Source organism: Malus sylvestris, chromosome 4, assembly GCF_916048215.2.
Source record: "Malus sylvestris chromosome 4, drMalSylv7.2, whole genome shotgun sequence".
In the NCBI taxonomy this organism is placed as follows: Eukaryota; Viridiplantae; Streptophyta; class Magnoliopsida; order Rosales; family Rosaceae; genus Malus; species Malus sylvestris.
Genome location: NC_062263.1, coordinates 3,602,899 through 3,629,556, shown reverse-complemented (window position 1 = coordinate 3,629,556; position 26,658 = coordinate 3,602,899). Strand labels below are relative to the sequence as shown.

Below are 26,658 nucleotides of genomic sequence, written 5' to 3'. Positions count from 1 at the left end.
TCCGAACTCTAAACGAACATAATTGGAACCGAACTGAATCTAGCGATCTAGACGCACTCAATGGAACTTAACAAAGTGTGGGAATCCAAACGCACTCAATGGCATTCATGTATAGAGTATTAGTAGATTCCAGACACACTCTTGGAATCAGAAAGAAAAGTAATATACAAGGGATTTAATATTCATGTATGAAATTAGGGCCCAAGCGTGTTGCGGCTTTTATCAAAGCGAAGGTGTTTAGATGCCCCTTTAGCCCCATCCCTTACCATTTGTTTTGGCTTTTTGTTCTACTTGCAAGGGCTTGTGTTTGTGGTCCGGATCTGTTGGCTCTTCTCCGGTGTAGCAGTTTTTGTTGCATGTTGAATTGTTTTGCATTGGAATACCTTCATTGAATACAACGCGAAATTAATTTTTTTTGGGTGCTACCCTTGTTGTCGCTGGCGAGGTGATGGAGGCGACAACTGTCAGCCTTTGCAATTGAAGATTAGGATTCTTTTTTTTTTTTTCCTTCCTTTTTGTTGAATGGGCTTTGGTTATCCCCACCTTATTGGGCTACTTTAATGTAATTGTACTGAGCTTTTGGCGTCCGGTAATTAAACCTCATAAAACCAAATTTGTAAGCATAGTCACAACACCAATCCAACAACATATATCAAATAACAGATGACAGTCAATGTTCCAAAAAATGCAGAAACAATATAAAAAAAAAGGACGTCTCCAAGTCAACAAGTCTCTCGGCTTTGCGAAGGTCGGGGAAAATGCAGAAACAATATAATTTCATAGGCCTAATCGAATAAATGGTCCATGTGATCATAAGGTATTCAGATGATAGCCCCTGTGATAAAAAAAATCGGATTTAAACCCCTGTGGTCATAATCTGTTAGGATTTAAACCTCTGTGGTCTAAGTCTGTTAGGATTTATGTCCTTTTGTCATTCCTCCATTAGGTTTAGGTTGGCCAAATCGGATAAATGGTTTCCGTGGTCATAAGAAATTCGGTAGATTGCCCCTATGGTAGAAAAAATTTGGATTTAAACCCCTATGGTCTAAGTCTATTAGGATTTATGTCTGAAATTAGAGGTTATGTCATTCCTTCGTTAAGCTTACAGGTGGAGCAGAGTTTCTCTGAGTATCTATCAATAAAAAATATCTTACAATAAAAAGAGGGGGGAGAGAAGATTTCAGTTTATGGTAAAAAAAATTATTCATCTCAGTTATTTCACAAGAAGAAAAAGACGAAAACAGAGGATCTGTTGAATTTCAAATAGTTAGTTTCACAAATAAGATACGAAGACTTCACATTTATAATTACACAAAAAAAAACTATTTATCTCAGAGAGGTTTACGTAAAATTCTGGGAAAACGCCAACGATTACTGTCTTATTTGTCAAAGAAAAATAGAATATGTTATAAATAATTAATTAATCGGTTGGACATTCGGGAGTCAAAAACTCGTTAATTTTATAAAGGCATTTTGAATTATTTGATTTATTAGATCTTGAATTTTAATGAATTATGTGATTTATTAGTTCCACCTGTAAGCTTAGCGGATAAATAACAAAACCTCTAGTTTCGGGCATAAATCCTAACAAACTTAGATCACATGGGTTTAAATCCGAATTTTTTTTTACCACAAGGACTATCTTCCGAATACTTTATGACCACGGGGATCATTTATTCGATTTTGCCAACCTAAACCTAATGGAGGAATGACAGAAGGACATAAATCCTAACAGACTTAGACCATAGGGGTTTAAATCCTAACAGACTGTGACCACAAGGGTTTAAATCCGAATTTTTTTACCACATAGGCTATCATCTGAATACCTTATGACCACGGAAACCGTTTATCCGATTAGGCCTAATTTCATAATATGGACCTTGACTTTACTCGTCAGCAATCAATCACGGATTATATTGTTCTTTGCAGTTATTACATACCCAACTGCTTACTCGCATTGAAATAAACATACATAGACAGTAGAAAAATAAGAAAAATCGAACCTTGTTTGGCAAGCTCAGATGATGAAAAGCCTGTAGAAGTGACCAAAGGCAAGAGCAACTGGCCGAACCCAAGACCCAGCTAAAAACTCAGAAACCCATTTGCAGAAGCTCCACTTTTTGAGTGTTAATGGCGTTTAAAGGATGATAATTTGTGTAGGACTCAATAACTCAATGGGAAGGGGCCTTGAGCCTTGGGGAAGAAGGAAAGATCATACAATGATGAATGTATGAACGATTGAAAGGGACTGTGAAATCGAGGTTTTACCCAAATCCTAGAGTGAACCGACTGCTCAGCTGAGTTCCCAAATTCTACTTGACACTTCTGACGGATATATCCGTTGATTTTCTTTAATTCATCCAATCCGACGGTCGAAAATTAGAAGGGTGTGTGAGAAGTAAAAATGGGTGTGTGGATAGCACATCCCTATTTATATTCGTTGATCTTCTTCAATTCATCCAATCCGACGGCCGAAATTAGAAGGGTGTGTGAGAAGTAAAAATGGGTGTGTGGATAGCACATCCCTATTTTTAAATTTGACACATTAGCATTCCTCACGTTTACTGTAAAAAATGATCGTAATTTTATTTATTTTTAATTAATTATTAAATATATTTACTGGTTTTATTATTATTTTTTAATTGAGTACATCGATATTTTTACACGAAGAGGAGGGGGAATTCGGCTAAACCACATAATAGACAACCTAATTTGGTATCAACTTCACCATCCACGAGATTCGAAGCCAAGATCACTTCCAAGTGAAGAGTAATACCACCAACAGTAGTATTGAGTGACTTTGTTGTTTTTGTTTTAAAAAAAAAATATTATTATGCCACTTAGTACTTCGGTCTCATGGTATTCATCTTCACTTGTAAGTGAGAGGTCTTAGAATCGAATCTCGTGGGTAGCGAATTCGATACCAAATTAGATTTTCATTGTGTGGCTTAATCGAACTCTCCATTTCTGTAGTGACACACCCCGTCCCGAAGGAGGGCGTGCTGGCCGTCACGTGAGAGTGACGTAACCATTTACACAGTTCAGAAGCTTTTAAAATACAATTACTAAAATGGAAACCCCCGAGGGTGAGTCCTACTTTTGTGAATTCTGTCAGAACGCCGTTGGGTTCCTCGTGGCCACCAAAGCTCTGCTAACTTGAACCTGGAGAGGCGCAAAACAAAATTGAGTGGGTCAGCAAAACAAAGCTTTTCGAAAATCTTTCATTTAAAACATTTCTAACCCCTCGCCGTAAAAACCTGTATACTTTCCCATAAATAGTATATATAAAACCATATATATAAGCGAATATCTCAAATCACTATCCTTTAACACTTTTCAGAAAAAAAATATGCCATGCCAAGTGTCCAAAAACATAATGTAGATGCATCAATATAAATCAGGTGAAAATAAATCAACCGGAGACCCTGAAGTGGTCCTGTACGGCTGATTCTAAAGCTCAACATCCAATCCAACCAGAGTCACCTCGGTGACCTGTACGGTCCAACTCTGCACGTCACTCGGAACTACATATAGTAGTCTGTACGATGACAGGTGTATAAATACGCTCTAGTGCTTCTCTCATCAATCATCAGCGCGCATAACTAAGGTCACCCACTAGTCGGAATCACATCTAGTGATCTGTACGACTAGCATGTCGGAACCCTCACATGGTCTGTACGACATCCACCTACTTGGATCCAAGACGAGCGTGCGGTGTGGTGAATAATAATATAAGCACTATCACCTAGAGTGCAGGTTATGAGCTTCCAATGCAATTCATATCAAATAATTCATCTGAATAATAATAAAACTCACATGTGCGTCCACCGCGTCAATTCACATATATATATGCATCAATTATCAATTCATATAACTCATATCATTCATATCATGCATGCATGGCATTTTAGAAACATACTTTCATTAAAACTCAATTTCTGGGAATTTCAATAATATATAGGTATAAACAGAAAATACTGCCCACTCACCTGGAGTTCGCCCTACAACTCCCTAGCACAATACTCCAAGGCGTCATGATGATCGGCGCCTAAAACAATAATCAAATCCAACCTCAGAATTCATATCGATAGAATATATAACTTATATAAAATACGTCACTACGAAATTCGATCCGGAAGATCTGCCACTCAGATTTAAATCCATAACTTCCAGAGGTCCACAATATATCTCTAGGACAACATCCTAAAATTTCATTACCATCCAACGGTCGGATCTCCGTCAATTAACAAAACTAAGTGACGGTTAACATTCTATAATATGGACTTACAACTCCAATTCCGAAAGATCCGCAAATCGGATTCCCAATCCGTAAATTCCTATAATCCTCAAATATTACGTATTACAACGCATCAAAATTTGGTGACGATCCAACGGTCGGATCGTCAATTCACATTTTCACCTAAATGCGAAAACTATAAAACGTTATTTAAAGCACCTAACCAACAATTCTTAATAACTTCTCATACGGTGCTCAAATTGGGTATATGAATATACCACAATGACCTACTCGACGTCACGGACGTCGAGGAACTTTTAGAAAATTTTTTGGAGCCTGCACGCGCCCCCACGCGCCAGGACAAGCACGGGGACACACGCCACCACGCGCATCACCCCCAACCTTGGTTCGCCGGACTGGTTTTTCCGGCGGCCGGTTTCCGGCCAAACTTCAAACGCCTTGTTCTCCTTCGTTTCTCAACCATTTTCTTCGTATTTTATATCAAATTGAAGCCCCAAACATGTAGAATCACGATACACTACTTTAAGGCTCTAAAAACAACTAAATCTCACCGGGAAAATTCAAACAAAACCGGCCAAAGTCGAACTCGACGATCCCGACGTCCAAAACTTCCAAAACTTCCAAACGAACGTCCCCGAGCTTCCTTAGGACCTCACTAAGCTCACTATAAGCTTAGAATTCCCTGAAACACAACATTTCACGTGTGCATGAACAGTACTCAAAAACTGGGGTTCGGGTTTCAGGGGTTTTTTGAAGGTTCTACGTCCTAAAACTAACACCAATCAACTCAAAACTTCAAGAGGGTGAAGATTCTTACCCTATTTGCTTCGATCCACGAAGTTTTGGATGGTTGTGGTTGCCGTCCGTATGATGTGGGTGAGAGAGAGGAATAATCGTGAGGGAGGAGAGAGAGAGAGTGATACAGGAAGAGAGAGAGAGAACAGGGAGTTTTAAGTGTGTGTGGTCCACTCAAATCCCCACCATCCAATTCATCTACTTCCTAACCACAAAATTATACAAAACCAAATTTTTTAATCCATCTCATTTGCATTCTTCTTCTCCAAAACTTATATGAAGTTAAACCAAATAATGTCACACACACACATACCTTAGCACTTACTAGGGGCAATCCCGTCAATTCACATTCCCGACAAATGAACCTTCGGGACGGGTTGTGACAATCTTCCCTCCTTATAGAATTTCGTCCCCGAAATTCCCACAACCAATTAAACCACTTAATACTCATATAACAACCTTGGGTACATCTCTCTCATTCGGTCTTCCGTCTCTCAGGTAGCTTCTTCTACAGAATGGTTCATCCACACACCTTCACCAAGCTCACCGTCTTGTTCCTTAGAACCTTATCTTTCCAATCCAAGATAGTCATTGGTTCCTCATCATACGTCAAATCCGGATTAATCTCTAAAGGTTGAGGAGGAATCACATGTGAAAGATCTGAAACATAATGTCGAAGCATCGAGACATGAAACACATTATGTACCTTAGATAACTCCGGAGGAAACTCCAATCTAAAAGCAACTTCACCAATCCTCTCAGTGATCTCATCCACAATTTCTGGGCCTTCCAATACTCTTTCACCATCCTCTGACCAACACAATGGCGTACGACACGCCCTACCATAAAGTGCTTCAAATGGTGACATAGCAATGCTCAAATGAAAACTATTGTTGTAGACAAATTCCATTAAATCTAGGCGATCAGAAACAATATTCACTGGAACGCCATGATACCTCACAATCTTTGTGATAAACAACTTAGCCAATTTATTCAAAGGATACTTTTCTCCCACTGAAATGAAGTGTGCTGGCTTGGTAAGTCGATCTACAATCACCCAGACGCTATCAAATCCATTCTGTGTACGTGGAAGCTTATACACAAAATCCATAGTGATATTTTCTCATTTCCACTGAGGAACGGGAAGTGGCCGCATCCGACCAAAAGGTTTCTTCCTTTCCGCTTTAACCTGTTGACAAAATAATATACTTACTTACATACTCAGAAATTTCTCTTTTCCTACCCGGCCAGTAGTACATAACGAATGGTCTGATAAATCTTAATACTTCCGGGATGCATTGCGAAACTGAACCGCATACATCATCAAAATTGCTTCCTTTAATTCCTTCAGTTAATTCTTGAATTCCTTCATCACTTTTCTAGGCGTCAAGTATACAATCAACTAAAATCAGCCTAACTTGAAAATTAGCCAATAAAACTTCTTCTTAACTTTTACCTTAAGTTTTACTCCAGGGTCCCAAATCAGCAAGAAGGGAAAACACAACAAGCATACAAAGCATTAATTCTTACTGGAGCCTTCCTACCAAGTGCATCAGTCGCAACAATTTCACGATCACCCTGGTCGTGCAATCATAATTATTTAGTAACTCAATCCACCTTCGTTGCCTAAGATTAGAATACCTCCGAGTAAGCAGACATTGGAGACTCATTTGGTTCGTAAAAATCTTACACTTTTCTTCATAAAGACAATGTCTCCCAATCTTCCCAGCAAAGATGATAGTTGTTAATTCCAAATCACGAGTAGAGTAATTTATCTCATGAGGTTTCCATTTGTCGCGGAGCATAGACAATTACCTTAACACTTCCACTTTAACACATCCAACACCATTCAAAGAAGCATCATTAAAACCTCATAATTACCGTTATCGTCTTGAAGTGTTAAAACATATGCATGAGTGAGGAAATACCACAACTGTTGAAAACTTTACTCACAATTTCCTTCTCACTCAAACTTAACCTCTTTCCTTATCAATCGCGTCAATGGCAAGGTAATAACTGAAAAACCTTCAACAAACCATCTATAACACCCTGCTAAGCCAAGAAAATTCCAAACTTCAGCCACGGTTCGCGGTCGTTCCAAATTCTCAATCGCTGCTACCTTTTAAAATTTCGCTTGAATACCTTAAGCATATAACGCATTTTATAATTGTTGTTTGATTCATACAACATTGATATTTGCTAAACTTAGCATACAATCAACGTTCCTTCAATCTTTGCAACACCAACTCAAAATATCTAATGTGCTCTGCTCTAGGCTTCGAGTATCCCAGAGTATCGTCAATGAAAACAATAACGAACCTGTCAAGATATTCTTGGAAAACTTCATCCATCAACTTATAAAACAACAGGAGAATCCGTCAATTCGAATAGCATCACTAAAACTCATAATGACCATAATGAGTCCAAAAAAAACAATCTTAGGAACATTATCACTAACTCTTCAATTGGTAATAACCCGACCTTAAGTCAACCTTAGAAAATCCGCAGACACCTCTAAATTGATCAACAATTCATTAATATGCAACAATGGATAACGGTTCTCAATCTTTACCTGATTCAATTGCCTATATTCAATGTATAGCCTTAATGTCCATTTTCTTCCTCAACAATAAGCTGGTGCTCCCTCTACGTGATGTACTTTGAATGAAACATTTATCAACTAATTCATGTAACCGAATTTCCAATTCCCTTAACTCATCATGAACCAATCTCTAACATAAAATTTGTACCTGGAGACAAATCAACATTGAACTCTACATCTCCGCCCGACAACAATCTAGGTAATTCCTCAGGGAAAACATCAAGAAAATGTCTAACCACCTTTACATTTTCCAAAATACTAGAAGCAACATCATTTAGCACCACATGAGCTAAATATCCCTGGGCAACCTTTTGATATCTATATCTTGTTCTCATAGCACAATAACGGCCTAACTCAATCCACTTTGCATACCCACAAAAGTAACCTCTAGTCATCCAAATTGGTGGAAAGTAACTGGTTTCCCATAGCAATCTATCTTGTCATGACTATAACGCAACTAATCTGTGCCTAAAATCACATCCGAATCCACGATATCCAACGAAATAAGATTCACTGGCTTAACTATATCTTCCACCATCACTGAACACCCTGAATAACACCAAACCAATGTAGGGCAACCTACCTGTTTACTTGCTTAACGAATCCAACAAATAAGTTATAAATATTACGGTCTGCAGCCCGCAATACAAATAACTCATTGTTGTCTCGATAAGTAAGTAACAATTCCTGAAGGTGTAATATTATCATCTTGTTCTTCCTTGGAAATACATAAATACACTTCGATCGTGCTCCAACATTACTCTCTTTGGCAACATCGTCCATAATAAGAAATATATCAGCCGGAGTCAGCTAGAATGACTTGTACGGCTGATTCTCTAGCTCAACCATCCATGCTAGCACATAAGTCGGAGTCAACTATAGTGACCTGTACGACTTACCCATCAATTTTCCAATTAATATGTCTGCCGGATCCACCTCTTGTGGCCTGTACGGCTGGACTCATAACTCATCAAATATCCCTGTACCCACGACCCATCTGACTAAACTACTAAGTCCATAAACCTGTTGGATCGATATTGTGGTGTCAGGGAAGACTGTTGGGTAACAACTGATTCTAGGGACCATTCATACCTCTATGTCTCATCTAACCACATGAACACATTCACTGTTTTCCTCACTCTCCAAAGTGTCTAATATTGTACCTACGGCACGAAGGTACATTTCCCTTACTCGAGTCACCTTGTCTTTAAGATCTGGGATCACCAGTAAATCTATCACTTCGCCTCTGACCAGTGGCATTAAAACCTAAGCTGAAAAAATTAGTTCTAACTTCACTTCTTTTGAAGCTCTGAGTCTTCCGATGTCGTGGATATGACGGATCTTTAACTTTATCGTCTTTATTCTGATTCTCATCCTTTTCTTATTCCTCTTTACTCTCACTGATCATGTTCTCAGAGTCTCCAATGCTCAATAACATCTCGTAAACTCCTGGTAAAAAGTACATTAAATAGTGGGCGCCAAAGAACGTCACTTATTCTTATTATCCAGACTAAAGCAACGTAACACCTCGACCGGATTAGCAATAACATCCGAATGGAAACGAGGCAAGTCTGTAAACTTTCTATAATATTCATCCGTCGTTATTTTCCTTGTCTCACATTTGCAAATTCTTGCTTACTACCATCACATTATGCCGGAGGAGTGAACTTTTTCTTAAACAATTCTTTAAACAACTTCCAAACAGCTGTCCTTATTCCCTTGACTTTGCATAATCCGAAATGCCTTTTCCCAAATGATTAAGCCATCAATCTGCTCCCTTAGGTCCTTCATATCCCTAAAGGGATTCAAATTTAACTTATAACCAGTCTCAAAAGTTCCTTTAGATAATAGACTGAATCATAATAGCAATAATTTCCCCCCAAACCACTATATCAGGGAAATTAGGTTCATCCATTCCGAACTACATGGCTCGCTACGAGGCGGTATAGTTCTGACAGAAGACATTAGGAACTTCTCAAGATGTCCAGAATTGCAACCTAGGCTCTGATACCAACTGACACACCCCGTCCCGAAGGAGGGCGTGCTGGCCATCACGTGAGAGTGACGTAACCATTTACACAGTTCAGAAGCTTTTAAAATACAATTACTAAAATGGAAACCCCTGAGGGTGAGTCCTACTTTTGTGAATTCTGTCAGAACGCCGTTGGGTTCCTCGTGGCCACCAAAGCTCTGCTAACTTGAACCTGGAGAGGCGCAAAACAAAATTGAGTGGGTCAGCAAAACAAAGCTTTTCGAAAATCTTTCATTTAAAACATTTCTAACCCCTCGCCGTAAAAACCTGTATACTTTCCCATAAATAGTATATATAAAACCATATATATAAGCGAATATCTCAAATCACTATCCTTTAACACTTTTCAGAAAAAAATATGCCATGCCAAGTGTCCAAAAACATAATGTAGATGCATCAATATAAATCAGGTGAAAATAAATCAACCGGAGACCCTGAAGTGGTCCTGTACGGCTGATTCTAAAGCTCAACATCCAATCCAACCGGAGTCACCTCGGTGACCTGTACGGTCCAACTCTGCACGTCACTCGGAACTACATATAGTAGTCTGTACGATGACAGGTGTATAAATACGCTCTAGTGCTTCTCTCATCAATCATCAGCGCGCATAACTAAGGTCACCCACTAGTCGGAATCACATCTAGTGATCTGTACGACTAGCATGTCGGAACCCTCACATGGTCTGAACGACATCCACCTACTTGGATCCAAGACGAGCGTGCGGTGTGGTGAATAATAATATAAGCACTATCACCTAGAGTGCAGGTTATGAGCTTCCAATGCAATTCATATCAAATAATTCATCTGAATAATAATAAAACTCACATGTGCGTCCACCGCGTCAATTCACATATATATATGCATCAATTATCAATTCATATAACTCATATCATTCATATAATGCATGCATGGCATTTTAGAAACATACTTTCATTAAAACTCAATTTTTGGGAATTTCAATAATATATAGGTATAAACAGAAAATACTGCCCACTCACCTGGAGTTCGCCCTACAACTCCCTAGCACAATACGCCAAGGCGTCATGATGATCGGCGCCTAAAACAATAATCAAATCCAACCTCAGAATTCATATCGATAGAATATATAACTTATATAAAATACGTCACTACGAAGTTCGATCCGGAAGATCTGCCACTCAGATTTAAATCCATAACTTCCAGAGGTCCACAATATATCTCTAGGACAACATCCTAAAATTTCATTACCATCCAACGGTCGGATCTCCGTCAATTAACAAAACTAAGTGATGGTTAACATTCTATAATATGGACTTACAACTCCAATTCCGAAAGATCCGCAAATCGGATTCCCAATCCGTAAATTCCTATAATTCTCAAATATTACGTATTACAACGCATCAAAGTTTGGTGACGATCCAACGGTCGGATCGTCAATTCACATTTTCACCTAAATGCGAAAACTATAAAACGTTATTTAAAGCACCTAACCAACAATTCTTAATAACTTCTCATACGGTGCTCAAATTGGGTATATGAATATACCACAGTGACCTACTCGACGTCACGGACGTTGAGGAACTTTTAGAAAAAATTTTGGAGCCCGCACGCGCCCCCACGCGCCAGGACAAGCACGGGGACACGCGCCCCCACGCGCATCACCCCTAACCTTGGTTCGCCGGACTGGTTTTTCCGGCGGCCAGTTTCCGGCCAAACTTCAAACGCCTTGTTCTCCTTCGTTTCTCAACCATTTTCTTCGTATTTTATATCAAATTGAAGCCTCAAACATGTAGAATCACGATACACTACTTTAAGGCTCTAAAAACAACTAAATCTCACCGGGAAAATTCAAACAAAACCGGCCAAAGTCGAACTCGACGATCCCGACGTCAAAAACTTCCAAACGAACGTCCCCGAGCTTCCTTAGGACCTCACTAAGCTCACTATAAGCTTAGAATTCCCTGAAACACAACATTTCACGTGTGCATGAACAGTACTCAAAAACTGGGGTTCGGATTTCAGGGGTTTTTCGAAGGTTCTACGTCCTAAAACTAACACCAATCAACTCAGAACTTCAAGAGGGTGAAGATTCTTACCTTATTTGCTTCGATCCACGAAGTTTTGGATGGTTGTGGTTGCCGTCCGTATGATGTGGGTGAGAGAGAGGAAGAATCGTGAGGGAGGAGAGAGAGAGGAGAGAACAGAGAGTTTTAAGTGTGTGTGGTCCACTCAAATCCCCATCATCCAATTCATCTACTTCCTAACCACAAAATTATACAAAACCAAATTTTTTAATCCATCTCATTTGCATTCTTCTTCTCCAAAACTTATATGAAGTTAAACCAAATAATGTCACACACACATACCTTAGCACTTACTAGGGGTAATCCCGTCAATTCACATTCCCGACAAATGAACCTTCGGGACGGGTTGTGACATGTAGTGTAAAATATATCGTTGTACTAAAAAAATATTATTATAATTTGATTTAATAACATAATAATTTAATTTATGGATGAAGAATTTTTTTTAAATTGTTAAAGTATTAGATAAGTTGTAAAATTTAAATGTCGTACTTAAAATTTGACATGCCCAATAAAAGTGCTCTTAGCTGTTGAATTTTGGAGAATGTCTGGCAATTTCTTAATCATTAACAATTTCTCATTATTTTCTTTTGGTTACAACTTTCCTTTTATATAACATTTTTATTTTCGAAAAAATTATTAACGAATTGTATAAAAAAAATATTACAACTTATCTGTTTAATTGCTATGGCTGATTGAATAGTGGAACTAGTTTTAGTTGGCTTTTTTTTTCAAATATAATCTTTTACAGAATAATTTATAATATAGATGATTTTGATAATAACCACATAACTTTTTCAATCGTTCACTAAGCGTTTGAAGAAGAATTTTTCACAATTTTGTGGAGTGAAGCAATATAAATTATTGGTTTAAGAAAAAAACTACACTATGGTGAGAAAATTTGAGCAAGTTGCTCAATCAATCAGCTATAATAATTTAAGTATCCAACTCGCTAGCACCAACAAATGAAGAAGGATATTACTATATTATTTTAATTAAATAAAAAATAAAATTATTGTTTTTTTTTAGAAATAAAGATATATTACACTATGGGGTGAAATGAATAAATTAGTTTCAAACTCATAATACACAAAATTCAGAAGTAAAATATCTTTTTTATAAAAAACGAAGAATACCACTATATCGTATTATTAAATAACAGACATAACATTTTGACAAATTAATTGATGTGGACTAAGAGTAAGGAGTATATAATAATATTAATCACTTCTTTAATAAATAAAAAATAATAGTTACCAACTTTTTATTTATGTAATCATGTGTGTGTGTATATATATATATATATATGGATGTGTATAAAGGAAAGAGATCATCTTCGAGGTTATCGGATTAAGTGACCTGAGTTTTTTAAATTTCATTTAACGGTAAAAAATTATATAGTTTTTAAGAAATCAAGATAAGTAGGTCATTAGATGAAATTTCAAATATCTGAATCACTTAATCCGGTGATTTTAATAGAAGAGATCTATATCTGTTTTTTTTTTTTTTTGGGTCAATATCCGGATCTCTTTTCGTATATATAAAGCATGCATTATGTAACTTGTGGGGCCTCTATGATAGAGGCTCTATCTATAGGCTAGATGACGACTAGAGTAAAAGGCTACTTTTGACCCAGAAAATGCGATGGAGTTGGTCTGCGGCTAGCTGTGGTCCAAAGTGGGGCATAAAGTGAAAAATGAGGAGAAATGAAAGGACAGAAATCATCTTTTCATTTTATGCGTTGGAGTTGGATGTTTGAGTTGTCTTTCCAAAAGTACAACACTAGGCTTGGCCTCATAAAAGTAAACATGCTCTCTCATACAATGTCACCCCCTGACTAACGTTGAACACCTGTCAACCTGCAAAATTACCCTCTACTGTGAGAATGGTGCATCGGCCAAAGCAAAAACTCAGACAAGCTATAAAGCTAGTGTGAGTGACAATAATACATATGTGATTGAAAAGTCAATTAATCTCATTTATAAAACATTTCACAATACTTTGCATGTATAAAATATCTTCACTCACAAAATCCATTGAATCCTCACTGATATTCAATCGATTTTCCTTTCAATATGTATTAAAATAATAAGGCCAGCAGACGCAAAATGTTCCACATTCCGAACGCACTCATGGAATCAAATAGAAAGAACACACAAGAGCTAATACGAATCACAACGTTACGCATTCCAAATGCACTCATGAAATATGATAGAACTGACACACAAGATATGAAGTAGGATTCCAGACTAACTCCATGCAATCCATACAATGAATGTTCTAGACGAACTCAATGGAACCGAACAAAATGTAGGGATCCAGACGCACTCAATGGAACCTAACAGAGTGTAGGCATCTAGACACACTCAATGGCATCCATACATAGAGTATTAGTAGGATTCCAGACACACTCCTAGAGTAAAAAAGAAAGGCAATACACTAGGGATTTAATATCCATGTATGAAATCAAGACGCAAGCATGTTGCAGCTTTGCCCAAAGCGATGATATTTAGATGCCCCCTTAGCCCCATCCCCTTCCCTTTTATTTTGGTTTTTTGTTCTACTTGCCGAGGCATGTGTTTGTGGTCCGGATCTGTTGGCTCTTCTCCGGTGTGATGGTTTTGGTTGCATGTTGAATTGTTTTGCACTGGGATACCTTCATCAAATGCAACGCATAGCTGATTCTTTTTAGGTGGCTACCCTTGTGGTCGCTGGCGAGGTGATGGCGGCAGTAGTGGTCAGCTCTTGCGGGATGAAGATTATGATTTCTTTTTTTATTTTCTGGTTTTTTTGTTGAATGGGCTTTGGTTATCCCCATCTTATTGGACTAGTTTAATGTAATTGTATTGGGTTTTTTTTTTTCATTAAATGAAATTTCTTTTTTCTTTTTTCAACAAAAGAAAAAGAAGCTTGCCTAGTCAATGATGACTTTCCATGGATTTGTCTATATAAGCCGCAACTAAGGTTGCAAAAATAACTCGAATACCGTTTGTAGATAATTCAAGGAACTGCGAAAAATCTGGATCAACCCACTTTATTTATTGGTGTAAAATAACTCATTCTTTATTGCTGATTCATACACATATTCTTTTTTTTCTTCGAGATAATTTGTATTGAACTTGTTATATATGAGAGCGAAAATTAAGATATTTCATTTACTAGTAAAAACAAATATCACTACGCAATATTAAGCAGTAGAGATATGTTAAACTGTGATTAACTGGTAAATAACAATGACTATTTTCAAGGGAAGTAGACAAGTAATTTTTTTTCCATTCAGAAATAGTTGGTTTTTTTTTTTTTTTTTTTTTCCCTTTGAAAAGAAAAAGAAATAGTTGGTTGTTGGGCATCACATTTTCATCTTCTTGAAAACCACCTACCATTGGTGCATCCAGGGATAATCGGGAGGTCCTAATGTAAGTTTTAAACGCATCCTCTCGAGCGTCGTTGGGATATGTAGGAATAAGTATCTTATCGAACACTTATTAGACATAAAAGAGTCTCGCAGCATACATTCAAAAGATCCCCCAAAAACCTTCAATGGCACCTTTCGAACCTCTGGTGAGTCATGAGACCACCCTAATCCATATGTGCATCTGCTCTTACCACCAAGTATAGTTGTATTCCGTTCCTATTTTTTTTATCACCTCGAATAATAAGGCAACAAAATAATGTGCCCCAAAAAGACAATTATAGTGGACAGAAAATACATAAACAACTATAGAGTCATTGTAAAAAAAAAAAAATACTGAGGATACTCTCTCAAAGACTTTTCGACACCTCACGTTTTTTTGCACTATTTTTATAATGTTGACACGAAATTGTGCTAAAAATATGAGGTGCTAAAGAGTTTATAGAGACTCTCTATTAAAGAGTCTCACTTTTAAGAAAGTTTCATTACCATTTCTCAACAGAAAAAAAATAAAAAATAACTACAAAGTTCATGGCACTAAAAAACATAAATGAGCATGAAGTAGCGCTACCATCACACCTACTTCATTTAATTAAGAAGATTATCTAGAACATACGGGGAAACTGAGAAAAAATCAAGTTTCCAACGATCCAATTGTGAAAAATAGTGAACAAAAGTCTTAATCCAACTATTGACTATTGGTCTTGCAATCCCATTCCCAGATTGTTCGAGGTTTATATGCTCGTATCCAAGAATCTGATCCCAAAAATAATGGCGTCATAATCCCGATCTTTGTACATTGATGTGTACAAAATTTTTTTTTTAAATATATGAAAAAGTCTTTCTACGTCAAAAATCATTAAAAATTAATAACAAAAGAAGAAAGATATACAAATATTATTGAAATATTATGCGTGTAGCATTTTTAGATACAAATGTACAAATTAAGTTTACATAATCTAATCAACCAATTCATTTTTCAATTGATAAAATATAGCTAACTCATTCAATATTTCTTGCGACATAGTTGATCGAAGATAAGATTTGATCAACTTATTTTGAAAAACTTCTTTTTGCAGAGACAATGGTAACCGATATAGTTAATAAAATTCTATAAGTAAATACTCAAAGGCTCAAAGTCTGTATACTTCTTATTTGATCAGACAAAGTTTGTAATATTAGTTTATAAATATAGATATATATATATATATATATATATAATTTGGCGGCCTAGGCAGCCCCGCCAACTGTTGCTAGCCGGCCTAGACTTATCAGCCATGTATGCTCATTATTCACTTGCTTGCGCATTGCCTTTTCTTCTTCCTCCCATCTATGCTGCCGTTTTTTCATAAGGACTACTCAAAGGCTTGTTGGCATGTGCAAGCAAGTAAACAACGAAAATAATCTTGAGCACAGTCATGTCTAGCATTTTCCAATGGGTTGGATTGCAGCAAGCTGCATTCCATGAGCTACAAACTCGAGAAACAGATATCAAACCCAGAAAATTTTAAAGCGATGGAATATTCGCACAAGGATAGAGTAATCCATATTCGCACAGTTTCGAACTTTGCATCTCTGCCACTTTATAAGAGATTGTTCCTGAATAATGACAACTTGTACATCCAAGTAGGTACAAATTGGTGGCTCGAATGATGATCAACATAAATACACCTAAGAGCTCATAGAGTGTATCTTGGTGCCCTTGTGTTCTGACTCTTAAGATTATGTGATGGGAGTCGCCTTGAAGAAATGAGATAGGTTCTAAAAGGGCGTCCTTAGACTTGAAATTGTAGAAAACTCTCTTCGCTTTGTAATAGTAATTTAAAATTTTCAAACCGTTGGTTGAAGACTTGAAGCATCTTATGGCCTCGTTTGATACGTTGTATATAGCAACGGATAAGATTATTAATACATAGCCGAATAGATGACGCGCTCTTGTATTAAATTGGACCGGACTAATTTAAAGGAAAACTAATGAAAATGACTTGAAAACTTTGAGTTTTAATGATAATGACAAAATAAAAGGTAAAATGAATAGTAATAGAATTGATTTTTTAATGTAAAAATATAATTTTTCGTTAAAATAAACAGTACGAATTTTTTTTTGTTAAAGTCACATAATTTAATCCAATCCTCTTGTTTTATACGGTACACGCCCTCTTAATAAACCCGTCCAAAACACTAGTTGGTGATACTTAATGTGGGCCGGACTCATTAGCAAGAGTGGCAGTTTTGAAGTTATCACAACCATCCCTCAGTGTCTCCGTTGTCTTCTGATTTTCCTCCTAATCGGAGAAGGGCTACCAAATCCACGTTGTACGTCGTCGATTTTTAAGGCATCGAAACCTTGGTCCTTCGAATTCGTGGTATTCTGATTCTTCCCGGCGCTCCTCAAGCGTATGGCAGCCCGAGCGCGCGGCGCTCTCGATTGGTTCCATGGTCTGATCTTCCGCGAATCGCAATCCGACTGTGGCAATACCAATCGGCGAACGTGGATCTCTTCGATGCGTATTTCCGACGAGCCGGTTTGGACCGCGATGATCGGATTAGTGGCAATGAAGCCGTCGCTTTCTTCCAGGGCTCCGGTCTCTCCAAATAGGTCCTTGCCCACATACTTTCACTCTCTCTATATATGCATATATATATATATATAAGTGGATATATATTGTAGTGTGTATGATTATATTTGTGTAATTATAGTGGTTGATCGGGATTTTATGTTGGTGGAAATGTATTCCAAATCAGATTGATTTTGAATTTTTAATCTAATTGTAGTTGAAGTGATTAATAGTAGTTGAAGTGGTTAATGTGGAGCTCGGGATGTCGTAATTCTCTGATCTAAACTGAGATGTTTATTTCGTGTTAGTATAAATGCGGAATTGATGTTGAGAGAGTTATGTTATCAGGTCATTAATTTACTTTTTGGTGATCCTTTCGACCTTAGGTGGTAAGCAGACTTCAGAAATGTGTTATATGAATACGGAATAGTTAGGATTGTAACATACAAGGGAAATGTTCTTGGATCATGATCATATCGACAAATAGGTTCTTGAAGTTGTATGTTTCTTTTGCTGAAGGAAGTTTTTCATAAAATGTTAAATACTGACTATAAGAGTGCACTTTCTCATTCTTTTTGTAACAGAAGTTTGGATCTGTTCTAGTTTATATTGGTTGCTTATATTATTGGCAGATATGGGCATGTGCAGACCAGGAGCAGACTGGTTTCGTTGGTCGGGCAGAGTTTTACAATGCCCTTAGAATTGTCACTGTGGCACAAAGTAAGAGAGAACTTACACCAGAAATGGTGAAGGAAGCATTATATGGCCCGGCTGCAGCTAAAATACATGCACCCAAGATAAATCTTGCTGCGACTCCTGTGCCTCAGTTCAATTCTGCTGCAGCAGCACCTGACTTTCAAGGTGGTGTTGTCACTCTGACATCCTCACAAAATCTTGGGTTCAGGGGACCGCAATTACCACTTCAGTATAATTCTGCTGGAGCAGCACGTGCCACTCAGGGTGGTGCTGTCACTCCGATGTCCTGCCAAAACTTGGGTTCAGGGGACCACAAATACAATCTCAGTTTAATTCTGCTCCAACAGCTGAGTGGTTGAGGGAGGGACGCCCTTTTCCAGCAGTGCTACCAAGCAATGTTATGTTTGATGTATCCAATATTTTTCAACTTGCAACTACTTACTCTAATGCTGGCAATGTGGCCCGGAGACCTGCATCTGGTATTCATCCTTAAAACAAATCACTTTTTTATTTTTTGAAACCGTGTGTTTCTTTGATGGAGAATAGTTTCTTATTTTTCACTTTAAAAGGCTTTCAACAGCAACCGATGCCAATTGCTCCTTCTCATGCTGAAGAAAAGCAGCAGGCCAATCAGCAGAAACCCAGAGTACCAGAATTGGAGAAACATCTTGTAAATCAACTGAGTACAGAGGAGGTTAACTCACTGAACTCAAAGTTAAAAGAAGCAACCGAATCTAATAAAATGGTACTTGGAAATTTTGTATTTCATTTCTTTGTGTATGCATTTCGCTTTTTCTTCATTTTTTTTTTCCTTTAGCTTGTTACGCAACATATAATTTTTCCCTTGAACTTTGGAATGTTCCTAGTCCTATTGAAGCGAAGACCCCTATAGTTTTTTCGTTGTTACAAATTTGATGATTGTATTATTAAACTGGGGCTGTGCCTTTCATTTTTCGGCCTTAATTTGCTGTAATTTTTAACCTGCTCTAATAAAATTTGTTTTGCTAATTTTAGTATGGTTCAAACAAGAACACTTTAGCCGGTGTTAGTCCAATCGGGCCATTCATATTTTTCGCTCATTGCAGTTTAGCCATCGAACTATCGCGTATTTTTGTATTGTCGAATATTCAAACTATGGCGCTTGGTCGTGAGATTTTTACTTTGCCCTGGGTATGGGGTATTAATTAATGTCTAGGTTTATGATATAGAGGCGGATTTCAAGATGCCGCTGGACTTGTAAATCAAGTTTTAAAAATTACATACAGGATATGGCATACATGTCCATAACTTGTGCTTTATAATGTATGAACAATTCTAAAATAATAAAAGCCTTGCCTATTTGTCAGTCTTTATTTCTTGGACGGACAAGTGAGCTATCAAAGTACAAATTTGTTGTAAAGTTGTTTCTAATTCTATCGGATAATTCTATTAAGATTGTTGGATTAAAAGTTTGAAACATCTTCCGTTCCACCGGCTGCAGTCCATGATCATCACTTTCTTTTGCTTTGGACTTAATCACTTGATCCATTGGCTTCAGGCACATCTCTTCATCCACCACCTTAGGAATTGTCATCTTGGTTCCAGAAAGATCAATTTTACAATGAGGTTGAGAAAAAGAGACCATCAGGGATATTCCAATATATCTCTGTAGCTGATGAGATTTAGAAGTCCAAAAGAGAGAGAACCCGCAGAGCTAGAAGACAAATTTTCAAGTTTCCGACAAGCACAAAAGTTGAGAGTTGAGACTTTTAAGATTGGTTAAACTGTAGATACTTGTTGGGACATCCTTAAGGTGCTTGAAGCCACAAAGGTTCAAAGTTTTAAGCCTAATTAGATTTTCAATAGACGAAGGAAGAATTTCACCACCAAAAAAAGGGCCTTCTGCGATGGAACGGGAATGTCGTAAAAAATGATAAAAATGTCGTAAAAAGCTTTTAGCGACGGCCTTTCGACGGTAATGGACGCGTTGCAATAAACCTATGTTGCAAATGTTTTGATACCATATACGACGCAACCTAACTGTCGCAAGTACTATTCGCGACAACCTAGTGACACTATCTGAAGCGTCGTTAATAATAGATGGTAGGTGTGAAAAAAAAATATGACGTCATATTTGACGCCAAATACAAATTATCCATTTAATTTTATAAACTAGAAATAAATAATTATTAAAAATGAATAATCTATAAATTATGTAGATATCTATAAGCTAGATATGAAGAATTGTTATTAATAATAAACTATAATTAATGTAAATCATTATACAATGTATTATCATATACAAATACCAACAAAACTATAAAAGCAACGCTTAGTTGAAAGGTCCTATACATTATACATTATACATCCAAAACCTGAAACAAGCGACATTTTCGGAACCATCAATAATGTATGATTTTTTTTTTTGCAAGAATCATAGTTTTGTATCAATAAGAAGAAAACAGATATAACTAGAAACAGATAAAAAATGTCGTACCCAGTGCACAAGGCTCCCGCTTTACACAGGGTCTGGGAGAGGTGAATGTCGGTAACAAACATTGTGGATATAACTAGAAACAGATATAACTAAAAATTGTGGACATGAATCTATCAGAAACAAAACTTCGTAATGTCCTGGCAACAAACATTGCCAAAACTCCTAAAATCACGAACAATGCAGATTTATTCCAAATGAAAAATTGTGGGAAATTGTACCCTACAAAGAGTCAACAACAACAACAACAACAAAGCCTTTTCCCACTAAGTGGGGTCGGCTATATGAATCCTAGAACGCCATTGCGCTCGGTTTTGTGTCATGTCCTCCGTTAGATCCAAGTACTCTAAGTCTTTTCTTAGAGTCTCTTCCAAAGTTTTCCTAGGTCTTCCTCTACCCCTTCGGCCCTGAACCTCTGTCCCGTAGTCACATCTTCGAACCGGAGCGTCAGTCGGCCTTCTTTGCACATGTCCAAATCACCGGAGCCGATTTTCTCTCATCTTTCCTACAATTTCGGCTACTCCTACTTTACCTCGGATATCCTCATTCCCAATCTTATCCTTTCTCGTATGCCCACACATCCCACGAAGCATCCTCATCTCCGCTACACCCATTTTGTGTACGTGTTGATGCTTCACCGCCCAACATTCTGTGCCATAAAACATCGCTGGCCTTATTGCCGTCCTATAAAATTTTCTCTTGAGCTTCAGTGGCCTACGACGGTCACACAACACGCCGGATGCACTCTTACACTTCATCCATCCAGCTCGTATTCTATGGTTGAGATCTCCATCTAATTCTCCGTTCTCTTGCAAGATAGATCCTAGGTAGCGAAAACGGTCGCTTTTTGTGATATTCGCTAGATTGCTCCGGTCATTAGTGTGGATAAGTATATAAATGGATAGAGATAGGAAAGCAAACACAAGATGTACGTTGTTCACCCAAATTAGCTACGTCCACGGAATAGAAGAGTTCTCATTAATTGTGAAGGGTTTACACAAGTACATAGGTTCAAGCTCTCCTTTAGTGAGTACAAGTGAATGATTTAGTACAAATGACATTAGGAAATATTGTGGGAGAATGATCTCGTAATCACGAAACTTCTAAGTATCGGAGTGTGGTGTCGTCTTGACTTGCCTTATCTGTCTCATAGGTAGATGTGGCATCTTCTCTGGAAGTACTCTTCCTCCATCCAGGGGTGGTATCTTTAACTGGTGGAGATGCACAAGGTAATGTATCAATTTCACTTGAAGCTTACTTGTAGTTTCAGGCTTGGTCAAGCGCGATACAAACCATGTAGTAGGAGTCCCCCAAGTCGCCGAGCTAGGGGGTCTGCTGAAAGAGGTGACAGACAAGGTAAGCAATCAGAGCTCCGACTGATTATTCACCTTCTCCCCATCTTGCAGCAGCATGAAGGATAAAGAGAAGAAAAATGAGAAGAGATGATATGAGATACTTTTGCTTTTGAAGAAGTAACTTTCCACAGGCTTATTCTTGAACTGAGCTGGAGGGTTTTCTGGTTTCCTCCAGAGTATAAGGCCGACTGAAGAATTTGAGGGTCAAAACAAGTCCATCAAATCTAGAGTACGTTCCACCCTGCTGATATGGGATACTTTTGCTTTTGACAGAGTAATGGATGTATCGGCACGTGTGCTGTTACGCTTGTCTCCACATGCTTCCTTGTATCCTTCGCACTTGCCCTATCTGTTCCTCAAGCAGATGCGGAATCTTCCCTGGAAACATAACATGTTGAAGATGAGTACTCGAGAGCAATGCCAGGTAAGTAATCAGGTAAGGGGTTCCAGGCAGTCAGTTCCTGGCTGGAAGCTTGATTCCAAGTGCTGACTGATTGCTCTCTTTCTCCTTGTCTTGCAGGTAAAAACAAGGCCAAAGGAAAAGACAGGGAAAAACATGATATGGGATACTCTTGCTTTTAACCCTGATGATATGAGATATTCTTGCTCTAGTATAGCTTGTTTGCAGAGGTATTATCGGGGGGAAAGAAAGCTGAATATTTCGAAAGGCTTCGTTGGGAGTGCCCTCTCAGATATGATGAAGGGTTGAGCATTTTTGCAGGTCTGCCTGTCCGTTGGGGATGGAGGTCGACATATATAGGAGTCTCCCTAACAACAAGTAGTAATGCTATTCCTTTACCCTGCTTGGTCATAGCACGGTAGTGGGAGCTGCCAGTTTCACATGTTTTAACTCTGTCAGAGCACTTTGAAAAAGTGGTCTGTGGTATCTGGCTCTCGAGATTCGGAAAACGATGCCTCTTCGATTTTTGAGAAAGCAATCATGCCGGGGGTCTGGCTCTCAAGATTCGGAGAGCAGTGTCTCTTCGATTTTTGAGGAAGTAATCATGTTGGGAGTCTGGCTCTTGAGATTCGGAGGGCGGTGCCTCTTCGATTTTGGAGCAAGCAATCCTGTTGGGAGTGTTGTCTCGAATGTGAGTAAAGGTTGGGCATGTTTGCTAGTCTACCTTGCCACGAAGCACAAAGGTTGACACATAGGGACTTTCCAATTATCCAGCAATGGTACTGTTCCTTTACCCTCTCTTTGCTTTTGAGAAAGTAGTCATGTTGGGAGTCTGGCTCTCGAGATTCGGAGGACAGTGCCTCTTCGATTTTGGAGCAAGCAATCTTATTGGGAGTGTTTTCTCGAATGTGAGTAAAGGTTGGGCATGTTTGCTAGTTTACCTTGCCACGAAGCACAGAGGTTGACACACAGGGACTTTCCAATTATCCAGCAGTGGTACTGTTCCTTTACCCTTATGGGTAATAATATGGTAGCTAGACCTTCAAAATTTATGTGTCTAAACTTTGTTAGTGCTGTTTCTTTGCTATTCTTTTACCTTTCTTGGTCAGAGCGATGTAGTGGGAGCTGCAAGCTTCACGTGCTCAACTTTGGCAGAGAACTTTGGCAAAGTTATATGTGGTACCCATGAGCTATTGTTGTGTGTGACAGGTGCTGACAAGGCTAGAAAAGTAGGTGCCTCTTCGATTTCTGAGATCGGCCCTCGTGGTCTCTGAGCAGCCCAGCTTTTGAGAAAGCGAGCGCCTCTTCGATTGATTCGGAGAACGATGCCTCATCGATTTTTGAGAAAGCAATCATGCTGGGGGTCTGGCTCTCGAAGATTCGGGAAGCAGTGTCTCTTCGATTTTTGAGAAAGTAATCATGTTGGGAGTCTGGCTCTCGAGATTCGGGGGGCGGTGCCTCTTCGATTTTGGAGCAAGCAATCTTGTTGGGAGTGTTTTCTCGAATGTGAGTAAAGGTTGGGCATGTTTGCTAGTCTACCTTGCCACGAAGCACAGAGGTTGACACACAGGGACTTTCCAATTATCCAGCAATGGTACTGTTCCTTTACCCTCTCTTCGATTTTTAAGAAAGTAGTCATGTTGGGAGTCTGGCTCTCGAGATTTGGAGGACGGTGCCTCTTCGATTTTGGAGCAAGCAATCTTATTGGGAGTGTTTTCTCGAATGTGAGTAAAGGTTGGGCATGTTTGCTAGTCTACCTTGCCACGAAGCACAGAGGTTGACACACAGGGACTTTCCAATTATCCAGCAGTGGTACTGTTCCTTTACCCTTGTGGGTAATAATATGGTAGCTAGACCTTCAAAATTTATGGGTCTAAACTTTGTTAGTGTTGTTTCTTTGCTATTCTTTTACCCTTCTTGGTCAGAGCGATGTAGTGGGAGCTGCAAGCTTCACGTGCTCAACTTTGGCAGAGAACTTTGGCAAAGTTATCTGTGGTACCCGTGAGCTATTGTTGCGTGTGGGAAGTGGGTGATTGAACAGTAAGATTCATGTGTTTTCTACTTCCCCAGAAGTCTTCGACAGAATGCCCATAATTTCCGCAAAGCTGAGTGTGCGTGTGACAGGTGCTGACAAGGTTGGAAAAGTAGGTGCCTCTTCGATTTCTAAGATCGGCCCTCGTGGTCTCTGGGGAGCCCAGCTTTTGAGAAAGCGAGCGCCTCTTCGATTTCTGAGATCGGCCTTCGTGGTCTTTGAGCAGCCCAACTTTTGAGAAAGCAAACGCCTCTTCGATTTCTGAGATCAACCCTCGTGATCTCTAAGCAGCCCAACTTTTGAGAAAGCAAACGCCTCTTCGATTTCTGAGCAAGTGCCTCTTCGATTTCTGAAGCTCCGTCGAGTGCAGATTTTTATAGGGGCTGGCATTAAGTTCCAAAGCACACTTGAATCTCCACCAGTAGAAGCTTCATTCTTGCACTTCTAAGATCTTAATTTGTCCAACCTCTTCTCTCTTCAACACCTTTGAAAATGTCTGGCCCCTCCGACCGTCGTTTTGACTTGAACCTTGTTGAAGAGGCAGCCCCGCCTTCTCCAGACAACATATGGCGCCCATCCTTCGTCTCCCTTACTGGTCATCTTACCGTTGGGGATTCCGTGATGAAGAATGATATGACCGCTGCAGTGGTGGCCAGGAACCTTCTCACTCCCAAAGATAACAGACTACTTTCCAAACGGTCTGATGAGTTAGCTGTTAAGGATTCGCTGGCTCTCAGTGTTCAATGTGCAGGTTCTGTGTCTAATATGGCCCAACGCCTATTTGCTCGAACCCGCCAAGTTGAGTCATTGGCGGCTGAAGTGATGAGTCTCAAACAGGAGATTAGGGGGCTCAAGCATGAGAATATACAGTTGCACCGGCTCGCACATGACTATGCTACAAACATGGAGAGGAAGCTTGACCAGATGAAGGAAACTGATGGTCAGGTTTTACTTGATCATCAGAGATTTGTGGGTTTGTTCCAAAGGCATTTATTGCCTTCGTCTTCTGGGGCTGTACCGCATAATGAAGCTCCGAATGATCAACCTCTGATGCCTCCTCCTTCTAGGGTTCTGTCCAGTACTGAGGCTCCAAATGATCCCCCTCCGGTGCCTTCTCTTTCTGGGGCTCTACCGACTGCTGAGACTTCTCCTAAGCAACCTTTGTGAAGGCTCCCTCTTGTGTGTTTATTTTGACTCATGCATATGTACATATTTGTAGCTTATCCAGGATATCAATAAATAAGCTTTCCTTCATTTCAACGTATTGTGTTAAATACACCAAAGCCTTCTTCGCTAAGTTCTTTGAATTTTCTTTTGTTGAAGCTTGTATGTTGAAGCTTTCTGAGTGGAGCATGTAGGTTGGGGTAGTGTTCCCTTAATTTCCCGAGTGAGGAAAACTTCTCGGTTGGAGACTTGGAAAATCCAAGTCACTGAGTGGGATCGGCTATATGAATCTTAGAACGCCATTGTGCTCGATCCTGTGTCATGTCCTTCGTTAGATCCAAGTACTCTAAGTCTTTTCTTAGAGTCTCTTCCAAAGTTTTCCTAGGTCTTCCTCTACCCCTTCGGCCCTGAACCTCTGTCCCATAGTCGCATCTTCTAATCGGAGCGTCAGTAGGCCTTCTTTGCACATGTCCAAACCACCGTAACCGATTTTCTCTCATCTTTCCTTCAATTTCGGCTACTCCTACTTTACCCCGGATATCCTCATTCCTAATCTTATCCTTTCTCGTGTGCCCACACATCCAACGAAGCATCCTCATCTCCGCTACACCCATTTTGTGTACGTGTTGATGTTTCACCGCCCAACATTCTGTGCCATACAGCATCGCCGGCCTTATTGCCGTCCTATAAAATTTTCCCTTGAGCTTCAGTGGCATACGACGGTCACACAACACGCCGGATGCACTCTTCCACTTCATCCATCCAGCTTGTATTCTATGGTTGAGATCTCCATCTAATTCTCCGTTCTTTTGCAAGAT

At 39.0% G+C, this 26,658-nt stretch overlaps 2 protein-coding genes and 1 long non-coding RNA gene across 18 annotated transcripts in view; 1 reads left to right on the top strand and 2 right to left on the bottom strand.

The window, feature by feature from the left end:
* The window catches only part of LOC126618435 (uncharacterized), a 74,215-nt gene extending 53,944 nt beyond the window's left edge, over positions 1 to 20,271 (top strand). For 2 of the 3 annotated variants that reach the window (XR_007621713.1, XR_007621712.1), the window contains exon 3: positions 20,022 to 20,271. Coding sequence is in view for 1 of the 3 variants with exons in the window: in XM_050286510.1 (XP_050142467.1) it covers positions 18,986 to 19,090 (105 nt within the window). In the remaining 2 variants the exon portion in view is untranslated. Of the gene's footprint in view, positions 1 to 18,985; positions 19,425 to 20,021 lie in introns of those variants that run through there. The other variant, XM_050286510.1, reaches the window with a different exon arrangement.
* The window catches only part of LOC126618426 (disease resistance protein RPV1-like), a 90,503-nt gene that overhangs the window by 51,087 nt on the left and 12,758 nt on the right, over positions 1 to 26,658 (bottom strand). The window lies entirely within an intron of this gene.
* Positions 9,644 to 11,860, bottom strand: LOC126618442 (uncharacterized). The gene is made up of 4 exons (XR_007621721.1): positions 11,763 to 11,860; positions 11,506 to 11,627; positions 10,686 to 10,744; positions 9,644 to 9,859 (listed from the first exon to the last, which is right to left on the bottom strand). It is a non-coding gene; the product is annotated as an uncharacterized LOC126618442 (long non-coding RNA).